This window comes from Canis lupus, chromosome 11 (genome assembly GCF_011100685.1).
Source record: "Canis lupus familiaris isolate Mischka breed German Shepherd chromosome 11, alternate assembly UU_Cfam_GSD_1.0, whole genome shotgun sequence".
Lineage (NCBI taxonomy): Eukaryota > Metazoa > Chordata > Mammalia > Carnivora > Canidae > Canis > Canis lupus.
The window spans coordinates 68,164,314-68,188,799 of NC_049232.1; the positions used below are offsets into that span (position 1 = coordinate 68,164,314).

At 46.1% G+C, this 24,486-nt stretch overlaps 2 protein-coding genes across 19 annotated transcripts; one reads left to right on the top strand and one right to left on the bottom strand.

Annotated features, from left to right (window-relative positions):
- Nucleotides 1-3,585: 3,585 nt before the first annotated feature.
- POLE3 (DNA polymerase epsilon 3, accessory subunit) lies at nt 3,586-6,232 on the bottom strand. 2 transcript variants are annotated; one of them, XR_005367182.1, is made up of 5 exons: nt 6,065-6,232; nt 5,859-5,944; nt 5,427-5,545; nt 4,766-5,143; nt 3,586-4,382 (listed from the first exon to the last, which is right to left on the bottom strand). XR_005367182.1 is itself a non-coding variant. In XM_038553189.1 (4 exons), the coding sequence occupies exons 1-4, from the start codon at nt 6,128-6,130 to the stop codon at nt 4,971-4,973; spliced, it is 444 nt and encodes a 147-aa protein (XP_038409117.1). In that variant the 5' UTR covers nt 6,131-6,232; the 3' UTR covers nt 3,586-4,970. The 2 variants fall into 2 exon arrangements, 1 of the variants encoding a protein (XP_038409117.1); XM_038553189.1 differs by having other exon boundaries at nt 3,586-5,143.
- Nucleotides 5,855-24,486, top strand: C11H9orf43 (chromosome 11 C9orf43 homolog). Of its 17 annotated transcripts, none has more exons than XM_038553171.1 (17): nt 5,856-5,961; nt 6,744-6,995; nt 8,406-8,513; nt 10,099-10,298; nt 10,401-10,551; nt 14,217-14,295; nt 15,552-15,652; nt 17,351-17,417; nt 18,171-18,334; nt 19,012-19,162; nt 19,753-19,813; nt 20,105-20,172; nt 20,287-20,313; nt 20,398-20,485; nt 22,747-22,827; nt 23,728-23,794; nt 24,004-24,486. In XM_038553171.1, the coding sequence occupies exons 4-16, from the start codon at nt 10,148-10,150 to the stop codon at nt 23,760-23,762; spliced, it is 1,224 nt and encodes a 407-aa protein (XP_038409099.1). In that variant the 5' UTR covers nt 5,856-5,961; nt 6,744-6,995; nt 8,406-8,513; nt 10,099-10,147; the 3' UTR covers nt 23,763-23,794; nt 24,004-24,486. The 17 variants fall into 17 exon arrangements, with proteins under 17 accessions (XP_038409107.1, XP_038409106.1, XP_038409099.1 ...); XM_038553173.1 differs by having other exon boundaries at nt 6,744-6,971; XM_038553175.1 differs by having other exon boundaries at nt 5,868-5,961; nt 6,744-6,805.

Consider the following 24,486-nt stretch of genomic DNA (forward strand, 5'->3'; position numbering starts at 1 on the left):
CCAGGACTTTGGGATCAAAACGTGAGCCGACCAGGTGCCCTTAATCTTTCAGTCTTACCCATAAAAAGTATTGTGAATGCAACAATATGAATAAATCTTAAATATAATGTTGAGCAAAAGGAGTCAGACTAAAGAATACATATTGTATGATTCCATTTATAAGAAATACAAACCAGGCAAAATTCACTTGTACTGTTGGAAGTCAGGATAGTGATTACTGTTGGGGAAGATAGGGAGTGCCTGGGAGACCATAGGGGCTTTCTAGGGTGCTGGTCATGCTGTTTATTGATCTGAGTGTTAGTTACATGGATGTGTTTGTGCAAATTCATCAAGCTTTACATTTATCTGCACCATTTAATATGTTATACTTTATTTTATTTAATATTTTTAAAAGATTTTATTTATTTATTCATGAGAGACACACAGAGAGAGAGGCCCAGAAACAGGCAGAGGCAGAAGCAGGCTCCATGCAGGGAGCCGGATGTGGGACTTGATCCCGGACCCCAGGATAATGCCCTGAGCCAAAGGCAGACACTCAACCTCGACCGCTGAGCCACCTAGGCGCCCCAGTATGTTATACTTTAATAAAAAGTAACAACAGGGATCCCTGGGTGGCGCAGTGGTTTGGCGCCTGCCTTTGGCCCAGGGCGCGATCCTGGAGACCCGGGATCGAATCCCACGTCGGGCTCCCGGTGCATGGAGCCTGCCTCTCCCTCTGCCTGTGTCTCTGCCTCTCTCTCTCTCTCTGTGATGACTATCATAAATAAATAAAGAAAAAATATTAAAAAAAAAGTAACAACAACAACAAAAACCCCCACTGGACTATTGTGAGTGCTTCCCAGGCAGGTATAGGGCCTTGTGCTAAACGCTTTGAAGTGAGTAACAATAGGGATTAGTGGTTGCCAGGGGCTGGAGGGAGGGAAGCATGGGGTCTAAGTGCTTGACAGGTACAGGGTTTTTCTGGGGTGATGAAAACATTTTGGAACTAGAGAGAAGTGATGGTTGCGCAATATTTTGAATGTGCTAAATGCCCCACATTGGTCATATAATTTTATGTTCTGTGAATTTCATCTCAATTAAAAGATAAAATGGGGGCGGCACTTGGGTGGCTCAGTCAGTTGGGCAGCAGCCCTTGGTTTTGGCTCAGGTCATGATCTCAGGGTGGTAGCTCAGCCTGGTGTTGGCGGGGAGGCTCCACACTCAGCAGGGACTCTGCTGGAGATTTTCTCTCCCTCTCCCCCTGCCCCTCCCCCTGCTCACTCACTCTCATATAAGTAAAATCTAAAAAAAAAAAAAAAAAAAAAAAAAAACCCTGGTCTTAAAAAAAAAAAAAGATAAAATCGGTTCACTGAATGCAATGTGGTATTCTGGAATGGATCCTGGAACAAAAAAGGGCATTAGGTTTTTTTTTGTTTGTTTGTTTTTGTTTTTTGTTTTCTTTTAAAAAGGGCACTAGTGGAAAAACTGGTGAAATACAAGTAGTTTGGTATTTGGTAGTTTTTTCTTCAGTTTTGACAAATGTACCTTGGTTATGTAAGATGTCAACATGAGGGAAAGCTGGGTGATTACATGAGAACTCTGCACTCTGCAACTTTTCTGAAAACTAAGATTGTTCCAAAGTAAAAAAAGTTCATTAAAGAAAAAAAAAAAGAGAAAGAAATAGAAACAAAGTCACACACAGGGCCGCTAGAATAGGATCCTAGCTTTCATAAATAAATTGGTGGTAAGATCTTGAGCAAGTCACTTCTCTCTGATGAGCCTCAATTTCTCATTGGCAAAAATCGGATTAGGTTGCAAAAGTAATTTCTTATTTTTTTAAAGATTTTATTTATTTATTCATGAGACACACACAGAGACGCAGAGACACAGGCAGAGGAAGAAGCAGGCTCCATGCAGGGAGCCTGATGTGGGAGTTGATCCTGGATCTCCAGGATCATACTCTGGGCTGAAGGTGGCGCTAAACAGCTGAGCCACTGGAGCCGCCCTAAAAGTAAATTTTTAAAAAAGATTTATTTGAGAGAGAAAGAGCACGCACACACAAGTGGGGGAAAGGGCAGAGATGCAGACTCCCCATGGAGTTGGGGAACCCCATGCAGGGCTGGATCCCAGGACCCTGGGATCATAAAGTGAACCTGAAGTTGGATGCTTAACTGGGCCACATGGGGGCCCCAGTAATTAAAAAAAAAAAAAAAATCTCTATACTCGATATAGGGTTCAAATTTATAGCCCTGACATTGAGTTGCACACTTTGCTGACTGAGCCCCTCAGATACCCCTGAAAATGTAATTTTGCACTGGTAAAAATGGTAACCTTTCCACCCTCCAAATCTAGATCAGAATCTGTAGGCATGAAGGGTTGTGGCTTACAAAAGATGAGATTTTTGCCTTACCTTAGTTAAGCAACCTTCAAAATTCAGATACCACCACAGGAATGTTAAAGGTGTGCTTGGAAAAAACTAGTTGATAACCTCAGATTTTTCCTTTTTTTTTTTTAAAAAGTAATTTCTAGGGATGCCTGGGTGATTCAGTGGTTGGGCATCCGCCTTCAGCTCAGGTCATGATCCCAGAATCCAGGATTGAGTCCCGCATCACGCTCCTTGCGGGAAGCCTGCTTCTCCCTGTCTGTGTCTCTGTCTCTCATGAATAAATAAAATTTTTAAAAAATTTCTACACCCAGTGCAGGGCTCAAACTTACTACCCTGAGGTCAAGACTCAGGCTCTACCAGCTGAGCAACCCAGACACCTCTTAAATTCTGTGGTTTTAAGTCAGAATTCCCATTCCCAGGAAATATGCTTTTTTTCTTAGGTAGTCAAAGTTCGGGAAGACCTAAAGCCATGTGGAGAGTTCTTCTGGGGGATGCATTAACTGGAGACTTACAAGGTGGTAGAGACAGATTGGAATAGATGGTGAGGCAAGCCCTCAAGCAGGTTTTGTGTACCAGGTTTAAGTATGGATTAAATGGAAGCAGTGAGGGCCTGGAACATAGCAATGTTCCAGGATGATCCACTTGGCAAGCAGTACTTGGGGGAAGTTGGGGGGCAGCAGACAGGTGGCAGGACACAGTTCAAAGAAGCCACAGGAGTCCAGAAGGGACTTGAGAACTTAGCTGAGTGATGCTCATGGGAATTAGGAAAGGATGTTTCTGCTGTGGACAGGGAAAAAGCCACCAGATCTAATGACTCCTGGGTTTGCAAGTTTAAGGAATGTTATTTATAAACTCGTGACTTGAAAGTTATGTAGATTAGAGGTAATAAAGCATTGTGGTTGACATCATGAAGGTAAAAGTTCTCCTTTATAGGATTTCAGAGTTCATACTTGAAAGCATGTAGGACAGTACCAAACACACAATAGGGACTCGATAAATATGGAGTCATTAAGCAACTAGTAACCATAGGGTGCCCAGCAGAGCCATAGAAAAGCTCTTGTCGTGGTCGAAGAGCAGCATCTGCTGGTCATCCAAGGCAATGCAGGATCCCAGATTTACAAAGACCTGGCCCAGTCTACCTTCCAAAAACCATATAGGGATGATCAGTGAGGGTCCTCCCCCAAAGTATAGTATAAACAAGCAAGATGAAACAGGAGTCATCACTGTTAACAAGAATGTTCTTTATTTGTACAAAGCATTATAATTTTCCTCAACATTCTTCATTTATTTGTCAACAAACTCTTGACTATATTCATTAAACAAATTAACAGTGTCAAACTACATACATTTGACTATCTGTCAACCTCCAAGCGCTCAACTTAGAGACAAACAAAAAAGTGCTTGGAGCACCAAATATCAAGAGAAAAAAACAACAACAACAAAAAAACAACTCTGAGAAAGGTCGACAGAATTACTTTAGAAGCAGTTAAAGGGGATGGATTTTTTTGCAGTAGGGATTAGATTCCTGAGCACCATCAGATTTCTGCACTTTGGGACATTAAGCAGGTTATCAAAGATCCTGGGTTGGGAGATGTGACAAAAGGAGGAAGAAAGTGGGAATGGGGAACAGAGGAGAGGCAGAAGGGAGACAGGGAAGGGAGACGCAAGAGGGAGAAAGTTGTGCCTAAAAGAAATAAAGTTTGGAATTCGTCATGAATTAAAGAATGAAAAACAAAAGTCACAAGCCTGGGAAATGGACTATGAGAAGAAAAAGCCTGGGGTTTTATACCTTCCAGGAGGTGACCATAAATCCTAAAGCCATAGAGTGGCAGGCAATGAGGTGCATCTGAGACTAAACCGTCTGGTTTTTTTTGGAGGGGGGGGTAAGATATTGGCACACGTGCTTGACGAGTTCCACTTTACACTAATGATTTAGAAGCATATGCACCCAGAGGACAGCACCCCAGCAGGTCAAATGCCTACCAGGCAACATAGAGGAGCTCCACGCCAAGTGGGTCTGGAGAAATAAAAATTCAATCAATGTTAACGCCAAGTGAAAAGACAACAGATTTCATTTCCCCCCCATAACCTTTTAGTAGTTTCCTAAAGCTAAACCATCCCAACCACTTATAACAAGCTAGTACTGCCAAATCCTATACAATCAAAACAGACCAACCATGCTCAAAAGCCCCAATTTTTCCTGAGCTTTGACTGCCTCTGTGACCTGGAACACAGCAGGCAGCATGGAAATCATTATTACTTTTTTTTTTTGGGGGTGGTGGTGGTGGTGGTGATGGATGGGGACCAAAAAACTGCCAGACCACATATATAAGTAATAAGAGATCAAATCGACTAATTAAATTTAGCCGCTCAGAATCCCTCTCGTCAAAAAGTCATTACCTTCAGAACTGACTTAGCAAAATGGGACTCTGCTATTCAGATGCTCTGACGGAAGCGCTGGTTTTGGTCATTTTAGTCAGTTTTTATTTTGATCTTCTCAGGCTCTTCTGGCGAGGCCCACTCTCCCCAGCAGGGAAAGAGCCTCTCAGGACCGCACCACGTTTCAGGGCGGTACCTGCCAAGGTGCCAACGTCTTCCCGTCCCACTAGTTGTCTACTTCCTCCTCTTCGTTCTGTTCTTCTTCTTCCAGCCTTTCTTCGTCTTCATCGTTGTCCTCATCTCTGCCCTTGTCTTGCTCCTCTGCATCGGTTTTTTTGTCTTTGTCCTTCTTCTTCTGCTCGGAAGCTTCCTTCTTGCCTTTCTGCTCTCTCCTGTACGCTGTGAGGAGGAAGGCGGTTAGCAGGCAGGGCTGGACCAAACCCACCGCAAGCAGCCAACTCCGCTGCACAACCGGAGAAGCTGGGGCCGGGAAGGAACAGTGAATCTGCTCGGCATCACAAATCAGATCAGATTCGGCGCCCATCGAACGGATTCCGAGTCGCAACCAGATACTCGGTTCCTGTTCCTACGCAGACCCCAGCTGCGAAGGCTCAGCGCGGCCAGGTGAGCCGGTCACACGGGACGGACATCTCCTCGGCCGCACAGAGCAGAGGGACGTTACCTTCCAGAGCTTCTTTCAGGGGGGTGACGAACCGCTGGAACTCCATCTCCTCCATGGCTGAGAGCACGTCACTGGCGTTCAACGTCTTGCGTTTTCCCTTCATCGCGAAGTTGTTGGCACTGAAACAAAAGGGAGATTCGGGCGTGAAACGGGGCAGGGCAAAGCCTAGGTCAGGGATGCTCGGATGCGTCCCTCCCCTTCCCTGCACAAAAGGGTCGTTTTATTTTGCTTCAGACCTCGCGAGCCCTGGACGAGGGCGCGACCTCCGCCGCACCGCGGGAGGGCCCACCTGTTGGGGGTTCGCGACTCCAGGGTGCGGAGTGGGGACCGGACGGGGGGGGGGGGGGGTCTGTGCGGCTCCCTCCCTCCCTCCCTCCCGCCCCAGCCCCAGCCCCAGAGGAGCTCTCGCCGGCTCCGCCCGGCCCGGCTCACCAGGAAGTGGCGTACAGCACGAAGACGCTAGCGGCGCGGGAGATGGCGCTGCGGGCCTCCTTGGAGATGTTGACACCGTCCGGGAGCTGCGAGAAGAGCGCGGGTGAGTAACGCTGCGGCCCGGGACCCGGGACCCGGACCCCGGACCCGCTCCCCCGCTGCCGGCTCGTCCGCCCCGCGCCCACCCGCCAGCCGGGGCTGCCCACCGCTTCCTTGATGATCCTGGTGATGACAGCATTGGGCAGGTTTAGGTCCTCGGGCCTCTCCGCCATGGCCGCCGGCGCCGCGGCCCGCCTCCGCCTCGAGCCTCTCCTCCAGGCCGCTCCGGCGTCCGGACTTCCCGCGTCGCCGCGCGCTGACCCAAGGAGGCTTCCGTCCCGCCCCCCGGGGCCCACGCTGCGTCCCACAGTGCCCCGCGCGCCATTGCCTCCCTCAGCACCCGGCCCCGCCCCCGCCTCGAGTCGCCCGAGCGTCCGAACTCTGCACGCCGCTACGGCGTTGGCCTTCCCGGGTTCTCGTCCGGCCTCCCCCCGGGGACCCAGCGGCCCCTTCCCAGGCTCGTGCCCCTGCTGCTGGCCGCCGCCACGTCTAGAGACTCCTCCTTCAGCTCAAGTATGGCTCACCGGAGCTTCCGTCCCTTCCCCACAGTGCTCTGCGCCGTTGCCTGGCAACGGCGGGCGTGGGCGACGGAGGCGTGGGCGGGGCTCCTTCCGACGCGGGGCGGGGCCTCGCCGCGTCTCGGCGTCGGCGCGGGCGTCGGGCTTTGCGGCCGGATTCGGCTTCCCGGCCGCCCGAGGCCCGCTGTCCCGCTCTGCGGTACCGGAGCGAAGCGGGTATCTTTAAAAAAAAAAAAAAAATTTTTTTTTTTTTTTTTTTTTTTTTCAGTTCTGCGGGACCTGATGTCCGTCTTGGAGCTCTTCACCCCTCCCAGCTTTGCCATAAGCGCAGTACGGAGAACCGTCGCCTGGAAGTGCTGCACGCAAACTCCTTTGCGGGCGCAGCGCTAAGGCTGGGGACGTAGACGCGGGCGGGGCTCGCCTCGGGCCTGGGTTCGGGCCGCCCAGGAGGAGAGCGCGGCCTTGCGTTCACTCAGAGCCAAACCCTCAGCCTTCTGTGTGTCTTTTACTTCGTTGACTTGTGCATAATACGTCTTTCCCAGTCGCAAGCATCATTAGCATGGTGTTGCACTGGCTTTTAGGTTGCATCATTGCATAGAAATTATTCTCATTCTCCCTGAGCTCGAATGCTTTTTTTTTCCCCCGTAAAATGTGCTGTCTTATGTCACCCTTAATTTACCTTTTTTTTTTAAAAATATATTTTTAAATTTATTCATGAGAAACAGAGAGAGAGAGAGACAGGCAGAGACACATGCCGAGGGAGAAGCAGGCTCCCTGCAGGGAGCACGATGCAGGACTCGATCCAGGGTCTCCAGAATCACGCCCTGGGCCCAAGGCAGGCTAAACCGCTGAGCCACCTGGGCTGTCTTTAATTTACTTATTTTTGAGTAATTTCTTTCTTTCTTTCTTCCTTTCTTTCTTTCTTTCTTTCTTTCTTTCTTTCTTTCTTTCTTTCTTTCTTTCTTCTTTCCTTTTCTTCTTTCTTTTCTTTTCTTTTTTTTTTTTTTTAAGATTTTACTTGTTTATTCATGAGAGACACAGAGAGGCAGAGACATAAAGGGAGAAACAGGCTCCCTGTAAGAGGCTGGTGCTGTGGGACTCCATCCCAGGCCCCGGGGGATCACCATCTGAGCCAAAGGCTGATGCTCAACCACTGAGCCCCCTCAGGCATCCCTATTTTGAGTAATTTCTACCGGGAACGTCAGGCTGGAGCTCATGACCACAGAGTCATGATCAAGAGTCACATGCTCTACCTCCTGAGCCAACTGGGTGGGCATCCCAGTTTTCCAGCTTTTGACAGAGACATAAGTACAGAGAAATACTTCCCTATTAGGAGAAAAACACCAGCAAACGTGATGATAAAGAGCAACTGGAACTGGATTAGTTAGAGATTATAGGGTTTGGTGGGGGAAACTCCATTTGGATGTAACAGGTCTGGTTTAAAGATACCAGGAGGCTCTCAGCTCCAATTGCTGTATAGTTGGAACTGTGAGCCGTGATGTCATATATTTTGATCTTTAAGAGGAACCAGAAATCTGAACACCGTGGACTATCTCCACTTAAAAAAAAAAAAAAGATTCAAAGTGCAGGCCAAGCAAAACAAGTCATAGGGCAGCTGTGATGCCATGCCAATGCTGCGCTCTCTTTGGTCTAATTTATAAGCTCTTGAGAACAAGGACTTATTTTGTTCATTACTGTTCTCTATGCCTGTTACAGGTCCCATCACATATATGGTAGTCAGTAAATGTGTTGGATAAAAGGAAGAAGAAATGGATACTGTCCGTAAAAAGTTATTAGGAACAAAAAAGTTATTAGGGATCAGGTGGTAGTGATCGCCTAAAATATTTCTAGAGAGAGAAAGATGATACTGTTTGTTGATCCTATATTATATATCATACGTAAAAATATATTATTTCTCTTAATGCTTTAGGGATTTTTCTTCCCCTCTTTATATGAGGAAACAAGCTGAGAGAGTTGAAGTCACTTGCCTACGACCATACAGCCAGTAAATGGAAAGCCAGAGGCCTCTGATGTGACTGTGAGTCTGCTGATTTGGTGCTTGAGCAAACCCATTGGTTTCTGCTGGGTATTTTTTTTTTAAGATTTTATTTATTTATTCATGAGAATAGACAGAGAGGAGAGAGAGAGAGGCAGAGACACAGGCAGAGGGAGAAGCAGGCTCCATGCAGGGAGCCCGACGTGGGATTCGATCCCAGGTCTCCAGGATCAGGTCCTGGGCTGTAGGTGGCACTAAACCGCTGAGCCACCAGGGCTGCCCTCTGCTGGGTATTTTAGCTGCCTGTATGAAAAAGGAGCATATTGGGCAGCCCCGGTGGTACAGCGGTTTAGCGCCGCCTGCAGCCCAGGGTGTGATCCTGGAGAACCGGGATCGAGTCCCACGTCGGGCTCACTGCATGGAGCCTGCTTCTCTCACTGCCTGTGTCTGCTTCTCTTTCGGTCTCTCTGAATAAATAAATAAATAAATCTTTAAAAAAAAAAAAGAAAAAGGAGCATATTGAAAAATGAAGCATGTTTTCCAAAGGTTATGAGCCCATCTAAAGCCATCTCAAGCATTTCTGTGATTATATTCTGATTTGATAGGACTTTTTGGAGATGGGTGGTGTCTTCTCCCCAATGGCTAATGAAGGGGAAAAGGGAAGGATGCCAATACTTATTTTGAATTATGTGCCAGACCCTGTAATATCCATTAACTAATTTTTGTAATGACCCCGTGAAACAGGCTTATCCTCATTTTGCAGATGAGGAACTTGTAGCTCAGATTGCTTAAGTCCCAGGTTACTCAGCTAACTGGCCAAGTGGGAGACTTTATGAGGTCAATCTGCTCCAAAAACTCTTGCCACTCTACTTCATGCTGAGATGTTTTCATACTTCCTTGTTACCCAGTCTTTTAAAAATTTTGATTATAATGTAGTCAAATATTGTGTTATAATATAGTGATGCAACAATTCTATATATTTCTCAGCAATCATCCCAATAAATATACTCTTAGTCCCTATCACCTATTTCACGCTTACCACCCCCTCACCTCCCCTGTGGTGACCAGTTTGTTCTGTATAGTTAAGAGTCTGTTTTCTGGCTTGTGTCTTTTCTCTCTCTCTCATTTTATATCTTAAATTCCACATGAGTGAGATCATATGATATTTGTCTTCTCTCTGTCTGACTTATTTCACTTAGCATTATACCCTCTAGCTCCATTCATGTTGTTGCAAATGGCAAGAGTTCATTCTTTTTAATGGCTGAGTAGCTTGTTACCCAATTTTTTTTCTTTAAAGATTTTATTTATTTGAGAGAGAGGTAGTGAGAGAGAGCACGAGCAGGGAGGAGAGGGAGAAGTGGTCACCCTGCGAGCAGGGAGCCCGATGTGGAGCTCCATCTGAGGACCCTGGGATCATGACCTGAGCTTAACTGACAGGCACGTAACCGACTGAACCAACTGAGCCACCCAGGCACCCCAGCTTGTTACCCAATTCTTAATTATCCTGTGACCATCATTTATGTGTATAGGTTCAATAGAAATATTTTATGCTTTGAGACCAAATTAAGATCTGGACTGCATGGCTAATGTATTATATGCTCTAATTGTGTGGTGGTTGTTTCTTTAGAGGGCTAGAAAGCTGCAAGATTGGCTTTTGTCCCAAACCATTTGTAGCTATGCATTTGCCAGACGAGAGTCAGTGGGATGAAACCACCTGCAAGTTGGCTATTTGTCAGCATCCACAGTGCTGGGCAACGATCCGCCGGATTGAGAGGGGCCACCCTCGAATCCTGGGCACCCCCCGCAAAACAACTATCGATGATGAAGGTGAATTAGTCAGCCCTGCTTCTTCCTTACAATATCCTTGAATTATTTCTGTTTGGGTCCCTTTTGACATACCACATGTTTTCTTCTGGTCTATTTTCTCAGACAAACTCCCGATGCTCACCATTGTAAACATGTCAGATTCCTGCATACGGGCCAAGAGACTTGCTCATCATCATTTATCAGGATTTACCTTTACCAAACCTCCCTCTTTATTGTGTCCTGGTTCAAAGGTTCACTCCAAATTTCAAGGCAGGTAAATTATCATGGAATCCTCTTTTATGAGCCTCCTATCTCAAAATTCTGGCTTGACTTCCTTCACCCATGTAGTAGACCTTGACCAGTTCAGTTAGAGAAATGGAATTAGGTAGTGGGAAAGCATTATTTGTGTTGTAGGAGTTAAAATAGGGGTGTGTTACTTTGCTAGGGTCATCCTAACAAAGTACCCTAGACTGTGTGGCTTAAACAACACAAATTTAGTTTTTCACAGTCTAACGGCTAGAAGTCCAAGATTAAGGTGTTGATAGTTGTTTTCTGGTGAACTGTTTCTCCTTGCCTTGTAGGTGACCATTTTCTCCCTATGTCTTAACATGGTTTTCCTTCTGTGTGTCTTTGTCCTAATTTCCTTCCTTCCTTTCTTCCTTTCTTTCTTTTTTTTTCTCTTTTTCTCTTTTTTCTCTTTTCTTTTCTTTTCTTTCATTTTATTTATTTGAGAGATAGAGAGCCGTGCCAGAGAGCCGTGCCATTTATTTGAGAGACAGAGTGCATGTGCCAGAGGAAAAACACAGGCCAGGGGAGGGGCAGAGGGAGAAGCAGACTCCCCACCGAGCAGGGAGCCCAGTGGACATGGGGCCCAGGACCTGGGGTTCATGACCTGAGCCGAAGGCCCACGCTTAACTGACTGAGCCATACAGGCGTGAAACTTTAAATTAAGTTTTAAATTTTAATTCCAGTATAATTTACACAGTGTTATATTAGTTTCAGGTGTAGGACATAGTGATTCAACCATTCTCTATGTTACTTAGTGCTCGTCATGATAAGTGAACTCTTAATCCCTTAATTTCCTCTTCCTCCTTTTTTTTTTTTAATTTATTCATAAGACACACAGAGAAAGGGGTAGAGACACAGGCAGAGGGAGAAGCAGGCCCCATGCAGGGAGCCCTATGTGGGACTCGATCCCGGGTCTCCAGGATCAGGCCCTGGGCTGAAGGTGGCGCTAAACTGCTGAGCCACCCGGGCTGCCCTAATTTCCTCTTATTTTTTTTTAAATTTTTTTATTTATGATAGAGAGAGAGAGAGAGAGGGGCAGAGACATAGGCAGAGGGAGAAGCAGGCTCCATGCACCGGGAGCCCGACGTGGGATTCGATCCCAGGCCTCCAGGATCGCGCCCTGGGCCAAAGGCAGGCACCAAACCGCTGCGCCACCCAGGGATCCCTCCTCTTCTTAATAACAGCATGAGTCATATTGGATTAGGACCTATCTACCTCTCTGTGTGACTTCATTTTACCTTAATTACCTTCTTAAAGACCCTATCTCCAACTACTGAGGGGCTCAAATTGTGAGGTATTGAGGGTTAGGACTGAAAGTAAGAATTTGGGGGGCACAGCTCAGTCCACTGCAGGGGGTATCTCATCAGCCTCTGCAGGTTATCAGAACACTGTGTCTACACACACGGTCTTTCTTATCTTTTATTTTTAGGCGTGAAACTATTTGTAAGCTCTTGAAGGCAAAAGCAGTGATCTCCTTTTGAATCTACAAAGCCTAGGTGCCTAGTTAGTGCTCATTGATACGGGAAGCTAAGGGACAGGGATCTGCAGAAAACTGAGACTTACAACATTTGGAACCCCTGTGGTTTGGAACCAAAGCACACCTAGTGGCCCCTTGTTCCTTTCTCCTGTTTAATGTAAGCAGCCCTTAGTGGTTTCCATTAGACTAAAGACAGTATGAGAAAGGGTAGGACTACTTTCTGGTTCTCTAGGACTTGAACCTTGGGAAGAAGGTGGCTTCTCCCAGTCAGGGCCTACGAAGGCAAAGATCATGACATCACTCGTGTAGTCACTCATTGAATTCACAAATGTATTTTGGTGGGGACCATTGGCTGGGTTCTGGGGATTCAGTGGCAAATAAGATACAGTCTTTACCCCTAAAGGGCTTGCAGCCTAGCTGGGGAGGCAAAGAGGGGCACTCCCAGGTGCATGGAAGCACATGGGAAGGGTTCCTCACCCAGGGCACTATAGTTTGTGCAGATGGCACTTGTGTCTGTACCTGAAATTCCAGCAGTCTGGTGAAGTGGGGGTTGCAGGTGGGAGGTGGCCACGAAGAGAGTTCTAGACTATGGAAATAACATATGCAAAGGCCTGGAGGCAAGAGGAAGTTCTTCAGGTATCAGGAGAAGAGCTCACTGAATGTGAAACAGAGCAGGAATGGGAGAGTGGTCAGAGATGAAGCTAAGGGAGCTGGAGTAGAAAGCAGTGGCCTAAGACAGTGAATCATACACATCCTGATTCTGTTAGTTTCACTGTCCTTTGAAGACTTTTTCACCTTGGGGAGTAGGAGTAAAGGAATTAATGATCACATGTTCAGCTACCCTTGATGTGCTAGCAAAGAAATATTTACATGCATTTCTGCAACATTTTCTGTGGTAGATTTAAGATGTCTCGGTGCAAATTCCTTGACACTCCTCTCCTTGAGAAATGGGGTCTGTCTCCTCCACTTGAATCTGGCAGGCTTCATGACTGCTTTGAGCAATAGATAGGATAGAAGAGATGCTGGGCCAGTTTCTAGTCCCAGGCCTTAAGGAACAGGCAGTTTCTTCTGTTTCTTAAAATACTCTGGTAGCCCTGAGCTGCCATGGGGAAGTTCAAATACCCTTAGCCTGCCCTACTGGAGGGTGTATGGTTAGATGCTCCAGTTGATGCTCCTGGATCCAGCCTTCCAGTCCTTTCCTCTAAAGAACCAGATTTGAGAGTAAAGCCATCTTGGACTCACTAGACCAGCCTTTCCCTTCAGCTGAACACCACCAAGTAACTACTACTGATCACATGGGAAGAATCATCTACCTGAGCCCGAACCAAATTCCTGACCCACACAATTGTGAAATGTAATTAAATGGTTGTGGTTTTAAGTCACTACGATTTTGGTAGTTTGTTATACAGCAATTTGTAATGGGAGCATCCTCTTGGCATACTTCTTTTGTGTTTTGTTTTCCTTTTTTTCTCACAGTGTCAATGTACCTTGTTGCAATGCCCCTATACTACTAAAGAAAACAAGTGTCGTTTCTTTGTTCCCAAAGTGCTCTTATATTCAAAGAGAAACTTAACTGACAATCAGACCCTCCTGTGTTGATAAGATAAAGTGTTAAAAAGCTAACAACTTGCTTCTAAAGGAAGATAAGATTTAGCAGAAGTACCCTGTTTTAGAGGAGCATTGTCTTGAGTGTAATTGCTTCCACCTTGCTCTTTTGCTCTTGCTAATATTGAACTAAATTTAACCTTTTTAAAGATGCGTGGTATTCAGGGGTGCCTGGGTGGTTCTGTCCGTTAAGCGTCTGCCTTCCGTTCAGGTCATGATCTCGGGTCCTGGGTTGAGCCCTGCATCCTGAGATTGAGCCCCGCATGGGGCTCTACGCTAAGTGGGGAGCCTACTTCTCCCTCTCCCTCTGCCATTGCACCTGCTTGGGCCCTGTCCCTTAAATGAATAAATAACAGCAACAAAAAAAGCAATGGCCTACATCACAATGTCTGTTTTGGAGGTGTTCTAGAACAAACACATACAACTTAAGTAAATGAGGAGACCCTACATTCATTTAAGTATTAACTCTCAGGTTTTCTGCGGATAAGCAGAAGGCTTTTCCTCATAGCACTGTCATCCCAGTAAGTCTTTTGTGTTCCTATATCATATTTGGAAACTCATTTTTTTAGGCCTCAGAAGGATTTACCTAACAAAGATGTAATCGGCAATACTGATAGATCTCCTAAAGTAAATCACAGATTAACAAAGGTACTTCCTCAGCATTTTCTCTTTACTAGTGGGAATACAATATCTGTCTCTGTTTAACATTGAGGGTGACTATAATCCAAATAATGGCAATGATAACTAATATTGGGCCCTTAAGTGCTGGTCTGCAGAGATGCCTATACGTACTATATAGTTTCCAGAAATCCCAGACACCAGTGGGATTGATTTTTGGCTGTTTGGCATGAGTAAGACTTTCCTGTCTGTATCCTACATAGAGCATGTTCAGCTACTAAGTAAACCCTATCATCTCATAATATGGGGAAATTAGAATGCTGGAATGTCACACCTAAAATGGGCCTTCAGATCATCTACTTTGACGACTGTCAAACTTTTTAAACTATGACCTACAGTAAGAAATACATTTTGCAACAAAAGAGCATAAAACAATACTTACCCTAATTATGAGTGATCTACTCTGCTATTTTCTGTCCTATTTTACGTTTTTTTTTTGAGAGGGAGAGAGAGCAGAAGTGCAAGTGAGGGGAGGGACAGGGGGAGGGGAGAGGGAGAATCTTAAGCAGGCTCCATGTTCAGCATGGAGCCTGATTTGGGGCTTGATCCCGTGACCCAGGGATCACGACCTGAGCCGAAATCAAGAGTTGGCTGTTTAACTGAGCTACTGAGGTACTCCACAACCCTATTTTTAATAGGTTTTTTTCCCCTCCTTCCTGTATCCTACCAGGGGTATGGACAAGATGGTTTATAAGGTTTCCTTAGCACCACTGTTCTAATATCCTAAATGGCTGAACGTGAAAAGTGTTGTGACCTTACCTTTTATGTAGATGTCTCTAATCATAGACCGGCTATAAAAGCAGAAAACTTGCTTCTGTCTCTACCAATTTCCTCCCTGTTCTCAAATTGTATTGTGTTATCTGAAAGGGATCTAAGTGTTTGGAGTGGAGTAGGTGGAACGAGTAGTGTTCCCTCAGGTAAGCCCCCAAGTAGTTACTCCCTTAGATGTATGGGGTGGGGAGTTGCTCAGTGCCACCCTAATGTCACAGGGAGGTGGGGGGTAAGACTTCACTGAAAGTGTTCACTCTTGTAGACACCTGTACTGCTGTCAGGTTTCTCGAGGAATTGTTACGAAGACAGTATGGGGAAGAGAAATATCTTTTTATTGTCTTATGCACTACCTGACCCTTTTCATTAGCATGATAATTCAGTTTTTAGGCCTGTCCTGAATACTAGCAGGAGCTGGCACCTTCTAGCCATCCATAGGCTTTATATCTTTCTCTTAGCTTTCAGTGCTGAATTTGAATGAGACACAACTTCCCAGCCCTCAAGATGTTAGAAATATGGTTGTAATCTGGATCCCAGAACAACCAGAGAAGCAGATGAGGTGAGTATTGTGTCCAGAACTTGGGAGCCTTCCAGCCTTCTATTCTGCCCTTTGCAGGCCTCCTATCTGTCATCTCCTTTTTAGCCACCTCATTGCCAGTGACAGGAGGCCAACTAGAGAAGGTTATGGTCTCTTGTACTTGCCTCTTGCTCCACTGTGGTTCTATTTAATGCACTTTCCACTTCCTGTGGTGAGGCTTCTCTACATCAAGTCCTACGTGGCAGTAAATAGCATGCAAGACTGGGCCTGTGTATTGTGAGGTCTAAGAAACAGATACTTCCTATCAGTTTTTCTTTTCTTATTTTATTTATTTTTTTCTTTTCTTTTTTTTTTTTTTTAAAGATTTTATTTATTTATTTGAGAAAGTGAGAGATAGCAAAGGGGGAGGGGCAGAGAGAGAGAGAGAGAGAGAGAGATTGGCAGACTCCCCACTGAGCAGGGAGCCTGACATGGGGCTGATCCCTGGAACCTGGGATCATAACTTGAGCTGAAGGCAGATGCTTAACTGACTGAGCCATGCAGGCAGCCCTTCTCAGTTTTTCTTATTAGCCATCTCCAGCTAGTGAAAACATTTTCAGTGAAGCATGTGACTCTTTGGTCTCAGCTACAACTGGCACAGTGGCACAAAATAAATAGCATGTTGGGATCCCTAGGTGGCTCAGTGGTTTAGTGCCGCCTTCAGCCCAGGGCATGATCCTGGAGTCCCGGGATCAAGTCTCACGTTGAGCTCCCTGCATGGATCCTGCTTCTCCCTCTGCCTCTCTCTTTCTCTTTCTCTGCCTTTCATGAATAAATAAATAAAATCTTAAAAAAAATGAAATAGCATGTAGAACTTGTGTACAAAGCAGAAGGATTTGGCCAAGGCCCAAAGGCTTGCTAATACTGATAATCTTTAGAAGAAAGTGTTTGGCTTTTCTCTCGTAAATGCTGAGGCTTTCAGGTTCTGTTAAGTGACTAGATATGACATGTTTTAAGAATTTCTTATTTTATTTTTTAATGATCCTATCAGTGCTTCTGCATATATGCATTTGTGTGTGTGTATGTATATGATGTAAACAAACAAACAAAAAATACCCCTAATGGTATATTTCCTTTCATGTAAAAAAAAGCCCAGAGGTGGGTTGGCCAGGTCTAGTGCATTAGCTCCATGAGGTCATCAGAAACTGGCTCTCTGGTCATCATCCTTCGTCCATGACTTTCATTTTCTCATGGGGTATCTCATGGGGTCTTTTAAGATCTAAGTTGACTGCTAGAGCTCCAGCCATCATATCCATGTTCCAGGCAAGGAGGTGGAAGATGACAGAGCAAAAAATACTTGAGCACCTCCTCTGTGCCAAGCAGTAAAGAATCTAGTGAAGAAACAAATAGACTTGCTCCCTATCCTCCTAGAGTCTTGTGATGGTGGTAGGGGGTGGGGTTGGGGGTCCTCAGGCCTTACAAATGTCACCAGACTTAAGTATATAATTACTAATTTGGATTAATGCTTTGAAGGCAAATAACTGGATTGTATGAGAGAATAGTAGGGCACCTAATGTAGACGTGAGATTAGGTCTTCTTTTTCCAAAGCTTCTGGGCAGTTGGTTCCTCTAGGCTTCCAACCAGCCATCTTTGGGTACTGAATAGAGGATAGAAATCTTCAAATATCCTTGGTGCTTCTGTTTGAGAGGTCTGGGAATAAGCTGTGGTTATTCTTTCAAGTCCAGCTGAGAAGAAGCATGTTGTTCCCAGCCAGGACTGGAGGAAGGGAAGAATGAAATCTACAGTGGTAAGTTGGATATATTGGCCAAACCTTTATGAGACTAGACTGTAGAGTTTTGTTTTGTTTTTCCTTTCTGGTGCCTTCCCCTTTCCCCCATTCTTATTAAATAAAAGTTGCCAAAGAAAACCCCTTTTAAGGAATAATTATCAAAGCATTTTCTGTTCAGAGACTCTTTTCCCTACCTCCTCCCTGTAGGAAGGTGAAAGGCATCTTGAAGAAAAGTTAGGAGGAAGTGTTGGATATTCGGGGGTAGTTTTTGACTAACTAAAGACAAATTCCCAGTGTGATAGAGGGAGAGCTTCAGTGGACTAGAGGTTACAATGTCCTGGGGGTTCTCATCTCATGCCACCAATTATGGGTAAATATAGCCTTGGGTAAGTCATAGAACCAGAAGGTTGCTACATCTGCTACCGTAGTGTCTCGGTCCACTTTGTTCATTGCTGAATCCCCAGTGCCAGTCCTGTACCTGGCACATAGTTGGTCAATAAATATCTATTCAGTTTGCTCAGTGAATGAATTAATAACGCTTTTGGGAGAAAACCAGAAACAATTAATCCTTGTGACCTGAATTCAACAATCGGGTGGGGAGCCAGAGAGGGAAAAATACGGTGGCCTTCATGGTGCAGAGGATGGGGAGCTGCTGGAGCGGGTCTGGAAACAGGGAGCTTGGTGTGCCAGGGTTTTGTTTGGGAGGCCCGGATGTTGACCGGAAGGAGTGGCACTCAAGAGAGTACTTCATTTCCATTTTTGCTTTTCTAGAAAGACAGTTTTCTCAATGAAAAGCAGAAAACAGAAACACAGCTGGGACCTCCGGAGATGATTGTGCCCCCTCCGTCGCCAGTAAACTTTTTTGAGCAACTAAGTACAGAGTCCATACCTTTCTGGAACCAGTTTGACATGGTCCCTCAGGATCTACTGAAGGAGTGAGTATCTCTGAAGCCTGGGGGAGAGCCAGAGTACATGCTCCTCTCTGAAGCAGCAAAGGCATGAAGAAACATGCTCTTTCTGAGGAGGGAAGGGAGAAAATTGTCCTGCCTGCTTGTTCAGTGAGTTCTGAGATTTACGAATGTACAGTAATCACCGCCAATTATCAAGTACTTAGCACTTGTCAGTCTCTGCCTGTTCTCTTATCTGAACCTCCAAGAGGCACTATTACTCTCTTTTTCTTCCTATTTTTAAAGTAAGGTGTACATTCAACGTGGGGCTCGAACTCACGACTCTGAGATCAAGCGTTGCACGCTTCACCGACTGAGGTGGCCAGGTGCCTCCACTCTCTTCTTCATGGATGAGTTATGGATAAGTGAGAGGCAGAGAGGAATGTGGCTTGGAGTGAGACAGCCTTTGGATTTCATATTGAAACATCCTGGTTTTGATACTTTATCGAGCATATTTATGCTTCGTTCCCTCATTTGCAAAATGGGGATAAGAAGGCCTGTCCTGATGAGTTGGAAGGTGTTACCTGATGAGTGCCTGTTGGCATAGGCTTTTTCAGGCCCAGAGTAGAAATTTATTCAAATTTGGAGCCCTTTTCATCCCTTTTTTCCTCAGCCATGCTTACCAAGAGGAACTGTTGCTGACTGCCTGTCTCTGTCCCCTTCAGCCTCTTGCCCAATGAAGGGAAAACCATGCCTTCTCTGGAGATGAAGACACAATTGGCCATGATGAAGAAGAAACCACCCCTGGAAAAGAGCCGACCCGACAGTGCCATTTCTGCTAAGATGTTTTTATCTGTACACCGTCTCACCCTGCAGGTGAGAGCTAGGGAGCCTTGAAGAAATGTCTAGGTCCAAATCCAAACTCATTTGTCTTCAAGGCTAGAAGAGGTTTTTTGTTATTTTATTTTATTTTATTTTATTTTATTTTATTTTATTTTATTTTATTTATTTTTTCATTCATTCATGAGAGACACAGAGATAGAGGCAGAAGGAGAAGCAGACTCCATGCAGGGAGCTTGATGTGGGACTTGTTCCCGAGTTTCTGGGATCGTGACCTGAGCTGAAGGCAGACGCTCAACCGCTGAGCCACCCAGGCATCCCAAGGCTGGAAGAGTTGACTTTCTCTTTCTTCTTATTTCTCTCCACCTTTCCACGCTGGACCTAAGCCCCACAGAAGGACTGGGCTATATGTAGGTGAAAGCCAGTGCATGGGGAGGGGTTTGAGGAATGTTCCGTTTCTTCCGCAGTTTGTTCCCTGCCCCGTTTCCTCTCGCCAGAGCCCAGGTACGAGGCTGGTTGCACTGGGTTCTCAAACAGTGCTTGTCGGCTGGGTACCTGCATGTGAGGGGTATGTTTTGGGAAAAGGAAGCACCTTCAGTAGAGCTTTTCTTCTTTTTTCTCTCCAGAGACCAGCATTGAGATATCCTAAACATTTGAATAAATTCTATTATAACCTAAACACAGAAGGTAGGTTTTCTTGGTACCACCAGATCCTCCGGCCCTGTCCCCCCTCAGCCCACAGTTCTCATACTTGGTCTTGCTCCCAATTTGATATGTTTGTGGCCATAGTCACATAGGATCATGTGTAGAACTGAGGAAACTGCGGATTCAGGAAGCAGCCCCCAACCCTCCCCATTACAAATGGCTCGGTTCTGATAGAGGATGTCCCCATTGTGGAGCAGGGCCCAGCAAGCAGCCCCCCGGGAAAGCTGGGAGCTGTCTGGGAGAAGAGGATTGAGCTGGGGCTCTGGTCACTAGGTCACAAGAAGCAGCAGTGGCAGCAGAAGCAGCTGCAGCAGAAGTTGAAAACACCACCTAGGAGACAGGTAGAGTGGCTGTGAGGGAAGCCCTAGGACTGGCTGGGACTGGGCTGAGGGGAGCAGCCTGAACTGGAAAGCGGTGCACGAGGTGTGAGTCTCCTGTTCTCTGTCTGGTTCTAGATACAGAGAGTTCCTGTCAGCTTGCAGGTATTTCCTTCTTTCAGACTCTTTGTGAAATGTTTTCTTCACTTCCGAAGGGCCTAATTCAGTTCCTCCTCATATGGGTTTCAGGAGGCCAAAAAGAAACCCAAGAGTGATCCCGGGAGCCAGGACATTTTGCACAAATGTTCAGGTGCCGTGGCTTATGGCCCACGCTATGGTAAGGAGAATATGGGCTTGGGAGGGATGGAATCTCAGGACGTAGCTGAGGGCAGGAAAAGCTGAACATGTCTGTTATTTTGGGACCTGCCTTTGTTAGGTATTCAGAATTCTCGGAACGTTCTGGCTTGGCTGGGCTACCGTGCATCATCCTTCTATCAAATATTTACTAAGGAAGCAAGCTGGGCCAGATGTCTGCTTTGTGTGAGCATTCAAGAGAGGACCATGAGCATGAGTCAGAGTCATTTTTTCTCAGGTCTTTAGGAAAAGCAGAGTGGTTTGAGAAGGAAGAGCAAGCAATGAGTCAGAACAGAGCCAGGGCTCCTGACTAGCCCCAAGAGGGTTCTAAGGAAGCAGAATCCAGCCTCAGCACCCTCTTCCCAGCCACAAATCAGTCCCTGGAGGCTCAGGTTGAGATCAGCACATTAGATCCTTCCAGGAGGCAGGTGGCCAATTCTTGACAGGTGATCCTTTTCCTCTGCTGAAGACCTGAATAGGTAGCTCTCCTTTTTGGAATCCTTATCACATGTCTGAGCTGAAGGATATACTTACCCTGGTCCCTCTGATGTTGCTCAGTTGGAGTGCAGAAAAAAAAAAGGGAGTGAGAATCCCCTTAAACCTTAGGAGCTGCTTTAGCCTTGCTCAGATTGGACCTTGCTGACTACTTCCTTGTCAGAATTGGCTCTCCCCTACCTCCCTGGGGCAGTGGGAGGGCTCAAGTAAGATGTTCCCTCAGAAGGGTGTTCCTCTCTCAGTTTGTTTCCCATCCTACTGGGCCCTCAGATGCCAACAGTGGCCCCTGACCTTCAGATTCAAGAAGCTTCCTGACCTTCATGTGGGAGGTAGACAAAACCAGAGCTGTGGCCCACGATGGGGCTGACGGGTCCAAGGTTAGCACCCTATCCCGGGTGGTCAGCACATCCCTGAATTCATTCAGGTGCCTTTCATTTCCTCTTCCTGATGTCTCCAATAGGAGCAGACTTGCTTGGGTGACTGGGGTGCCTTTTTGAATTATGTTCTTGGAGCAGTGGCCTGGTTGAGAAAAACTGTATGGAAGAGTTGATTTTTGCATTGGATCTTGGATGTGTGAGAGTCTTCCTGATACAGAGGAGAATCCCAGAAGTAGGAATAGACTGTGCAGATGTACCTGGGCTGTGCAGGGAACACAGTGGTCCCTCGTGGCCGTGGATTATGTAAGAGGCCATGGTAAAAAGGTCAGGCTGAAGAGGTAGGCAGGAGCTTGTATAGCTGCTAAGACGTTTGACTATGGTCATGGTGTTCTACTGTGACTGCATATTGAAATCAACTAAGGAGCTTTCCTTCTTTCTTTTTTCTTTTCTTTTTTTTTTCAGAGAGAGAGAGAGAGAGAGAGAGAGAGTGCGCACATGAGTGGGGGCAAGAGGAAGAGGGAGAGAGAATCCTAAGCATGTTCAATGCCCCAGTGCAGAGCCTGACATGGGGCTCGATCTCATGACCCTGAGATTATGACCTGAGCCCAAATCAAGAGTCAGATGCTTAACCGACTGAGCCACTCAGGTGCCCTAACTGAGGAGCTTTTAAAACCCAGATACCCAGGATGTACTCCAGGCCTATTAAATCAGAAGTTCTATTGTTGGGACCCAGGCCTCAGTGTTTTCTAGAACTTCCAGTACTTTGAGTGTGCAGTTGAGGTAAAAACCAGTGCTGGTAGGGAGCCAACGGAAGTGTTCAACAAGGGAGTTCCTCGGTGGGCTTTGGCTTTTTTGCATAACTCCTCTGGTGGCAGCTTGGGAGATGTTCGTTTAGAGAAAGGAATTGAGAAAGGAGAGGATGAATGCTTTTAGGGACTAGTTGGGGAGACAGCCGATGCAGAAGAATCCGAGAACTAGAGCTTTTTGAAGAGAGGGGTTCCATTTTCAGAAGCCAGTATGGGGACTAGGGTTGGTGCCAGAAGGTCAGAGGAATCTTCATAAACTGAAAACATAGGGTCAGGCTTCTTTTGCGGCGATGATGTGCAGATACCTGCCCCTTTGGTTTCTTGGAGGAACCCTAAGTTGTTTTTGTACACTTGACCTTAATCCTTAATTCTGTAGTAGATGTGGTCACAGTCCGAGGTGAACCGAGTCACAAATAGAACTCAGAGGCCAAACTCCTTCTCACCTCCTCTAACCTGTCTTGTCCTAGATGAGGAGTCACTTGTAGGCTAGGGGGTCAACTAGAAACCCAACAACAGGATATGAAATACGGATAAGAAGATAATTGAATTGACTTTGTGGTCACTAGGTCACAGAACTCTACTGGGTCGGAAAAGTGACAAAAAGCAGCCACAGCGGGATGAAGTCAGAAGGACCCACCTCGAGACAGGTAGAAGTACTGGAACCATTGTGCCTGGGCCCTGTTTCAGTTATCTATTACTGTATAACCCACCACCTCAAAGCTGAAACCACAGTGGTTGGTTGTTTCTCAGGATTCTGAGGGCTGATTGGACAGTTTTTCTGGCGTTGTTTGATGTCACTCCTGCAGGCACCTTCAGCTGGCAGCTGGGGTGGGGCTGTTAGCCAGATTGCCTTAGTTCTCTTCTGTGAGGTCTCTCTCTCTCTCTCTTTTTTTTTTTAAATTTTTATCTATTTATGATAGTCACACAGAGAGAGAGAGAATGAGAGAGAGAGGCAGAGACATAGGCAGAGGGAGAAGCAGGCTCCATGCACTGGGAACCCGACGTGGGATTCGATCCTGGGTCTCCAGGATTGCGCCCTGGGCCAAAGGCAAGTGCTAAACCGCTGCACCACCCAGGGATCCCACTGTGAGGTCTCTTTATTGTGGTTTGTTTGGGCTTCTTGACAGTATGGTAATCTCAAAAGCACTTTCTCGAGAGATGGGGCTGGACCTGGAACAGTGTCACTTCTGTTGTATTTTATTGGTCCAAAAAAAAAAAAAAATCACAAGTCCAACCCAGATTCGAGAGAAAATGGACTCCATCTCTTGGTGGGAGGAACAGCATGCGCCTTCCAGGTTGGCCACCACCCCTGGAGGAGTCACTTGTAGGCTAGGCTTTCCCCAGTAGACAGCTGGCAATGGGACAAAGTGGGTTCTGGCTTCATCCAGTCAGCCTGGAGGGCAAAGAATTTGTGAGACAAGCTTCTCTCTTTAGTCTCAGGAGGTGGCAATTTGTCCTGTCCTCGATGTTAATTTTTTTCCAAGAAAAGCATATTTTAGAAAAACCTTTTTTTGATTCAAATTTCCTTACACTTTAATGAATTACAGGATTCCAAAAGGAGATCACAGGTGGAATACTCTGAGAATTATCCGGATTCCTTTCCTGATAAGGATGGTAAGTTACTAGGGTGGAGGAACCTTAGTAAGTCACTTAGGCCAGGGGGGACTGAACCTGTGTTGACAGGGATGGTTTACCTCCCTGGAGGCCATAGTCCTCATCCCTCAGAATGGTCCTAAAGACACCTAGCCCTTCCTTTTCTGTCTTTCATTTGTCACAGTTGGCAGAAGGTTACAGGTACAGTTAATGGCTGGGTCTTCTTTTAGATCCTGAGTTATCCAAGACAGAACCCTCTAAAAAGGACATCAGTGCTCAGAAGGCGGTTGTGCTGGCATCCCAAGGGAGGAGCCCAGAGGACCTTTCAGACAGCACATCTAGAAGAAGGTGGAGCCCTGAGCTCAAACTGCTGAGGATTCTTCAGGCCACTGATGATGAGGATGAGGAGGACCAACTCTCTGGGTCACAGAGCGCAGAGTCTTTCAAGACTTCACAGGGCAGCCTGACTCCAGATTAGGATGCTTAGAATCCTGAGGACCCCAACCTTGGACATAAGAGCAGAAAAGAGAGAGGACTTCTGCTCCCTGGAGCCTTTACCAGGGCCTGACTGCAGGGATTCGGCTTTCTTCATTCACTTCTCCTTCCCTCTAAAATAAGTGAGGGAGAAAAAGCCTCACCCTTTTTAAACGTAGATTATTTCTCTTTCATTAGGGACAGAATAATTTTAGTAATTAAACAAAACTGCTAATTAA

Bases quoted from the DNA above. Each gene is read 5' to 3' on its own strand.
- POLE3 (XM_038553189.1), bottom strand. From the start codon at position 6,130: ATGGCGGAGAGGCCCGAGGACCTAAACCTGCCCAATGCTGTCATCACC. The intron at 5,945-6,064 runs GTGGGCAGCCCC...CTCTTCTCGCAG, and splicing joins CCAGGATCATCAAGGAAGCG to CTCCCGGACGGTGTCAACAT. The intron at 5,144-5,426 runs GTAACGTCCCTC...TCCTCCTCACAG, and splicing joins CCTGAAAGAAGCTCTGGAAG to CGTACAGGAGAGAGCAGAAA.
- C11H9orf43 (XM_038553171.1), top strand. From the start codon at position 10,148: ATGCATTTGCCAGACGAGAGTCAGTGGGATGAAACCACCTGCAAGTTG. The intron at 10,552-14,216 runs GTAAATTATCAT...TCATTTTTTTAG, and splicing joins CACTCCAAATTTCAAGGCAG to GCCTCAGAAGGATTTACCTA. The intron at 19,163-19,752 runs GTGAGAGCTAGG...TTTTCTCTCCAG, and splicing joins TACACCGTCTCACCCTGCAG to AGACCAGCATTGAGATATCC.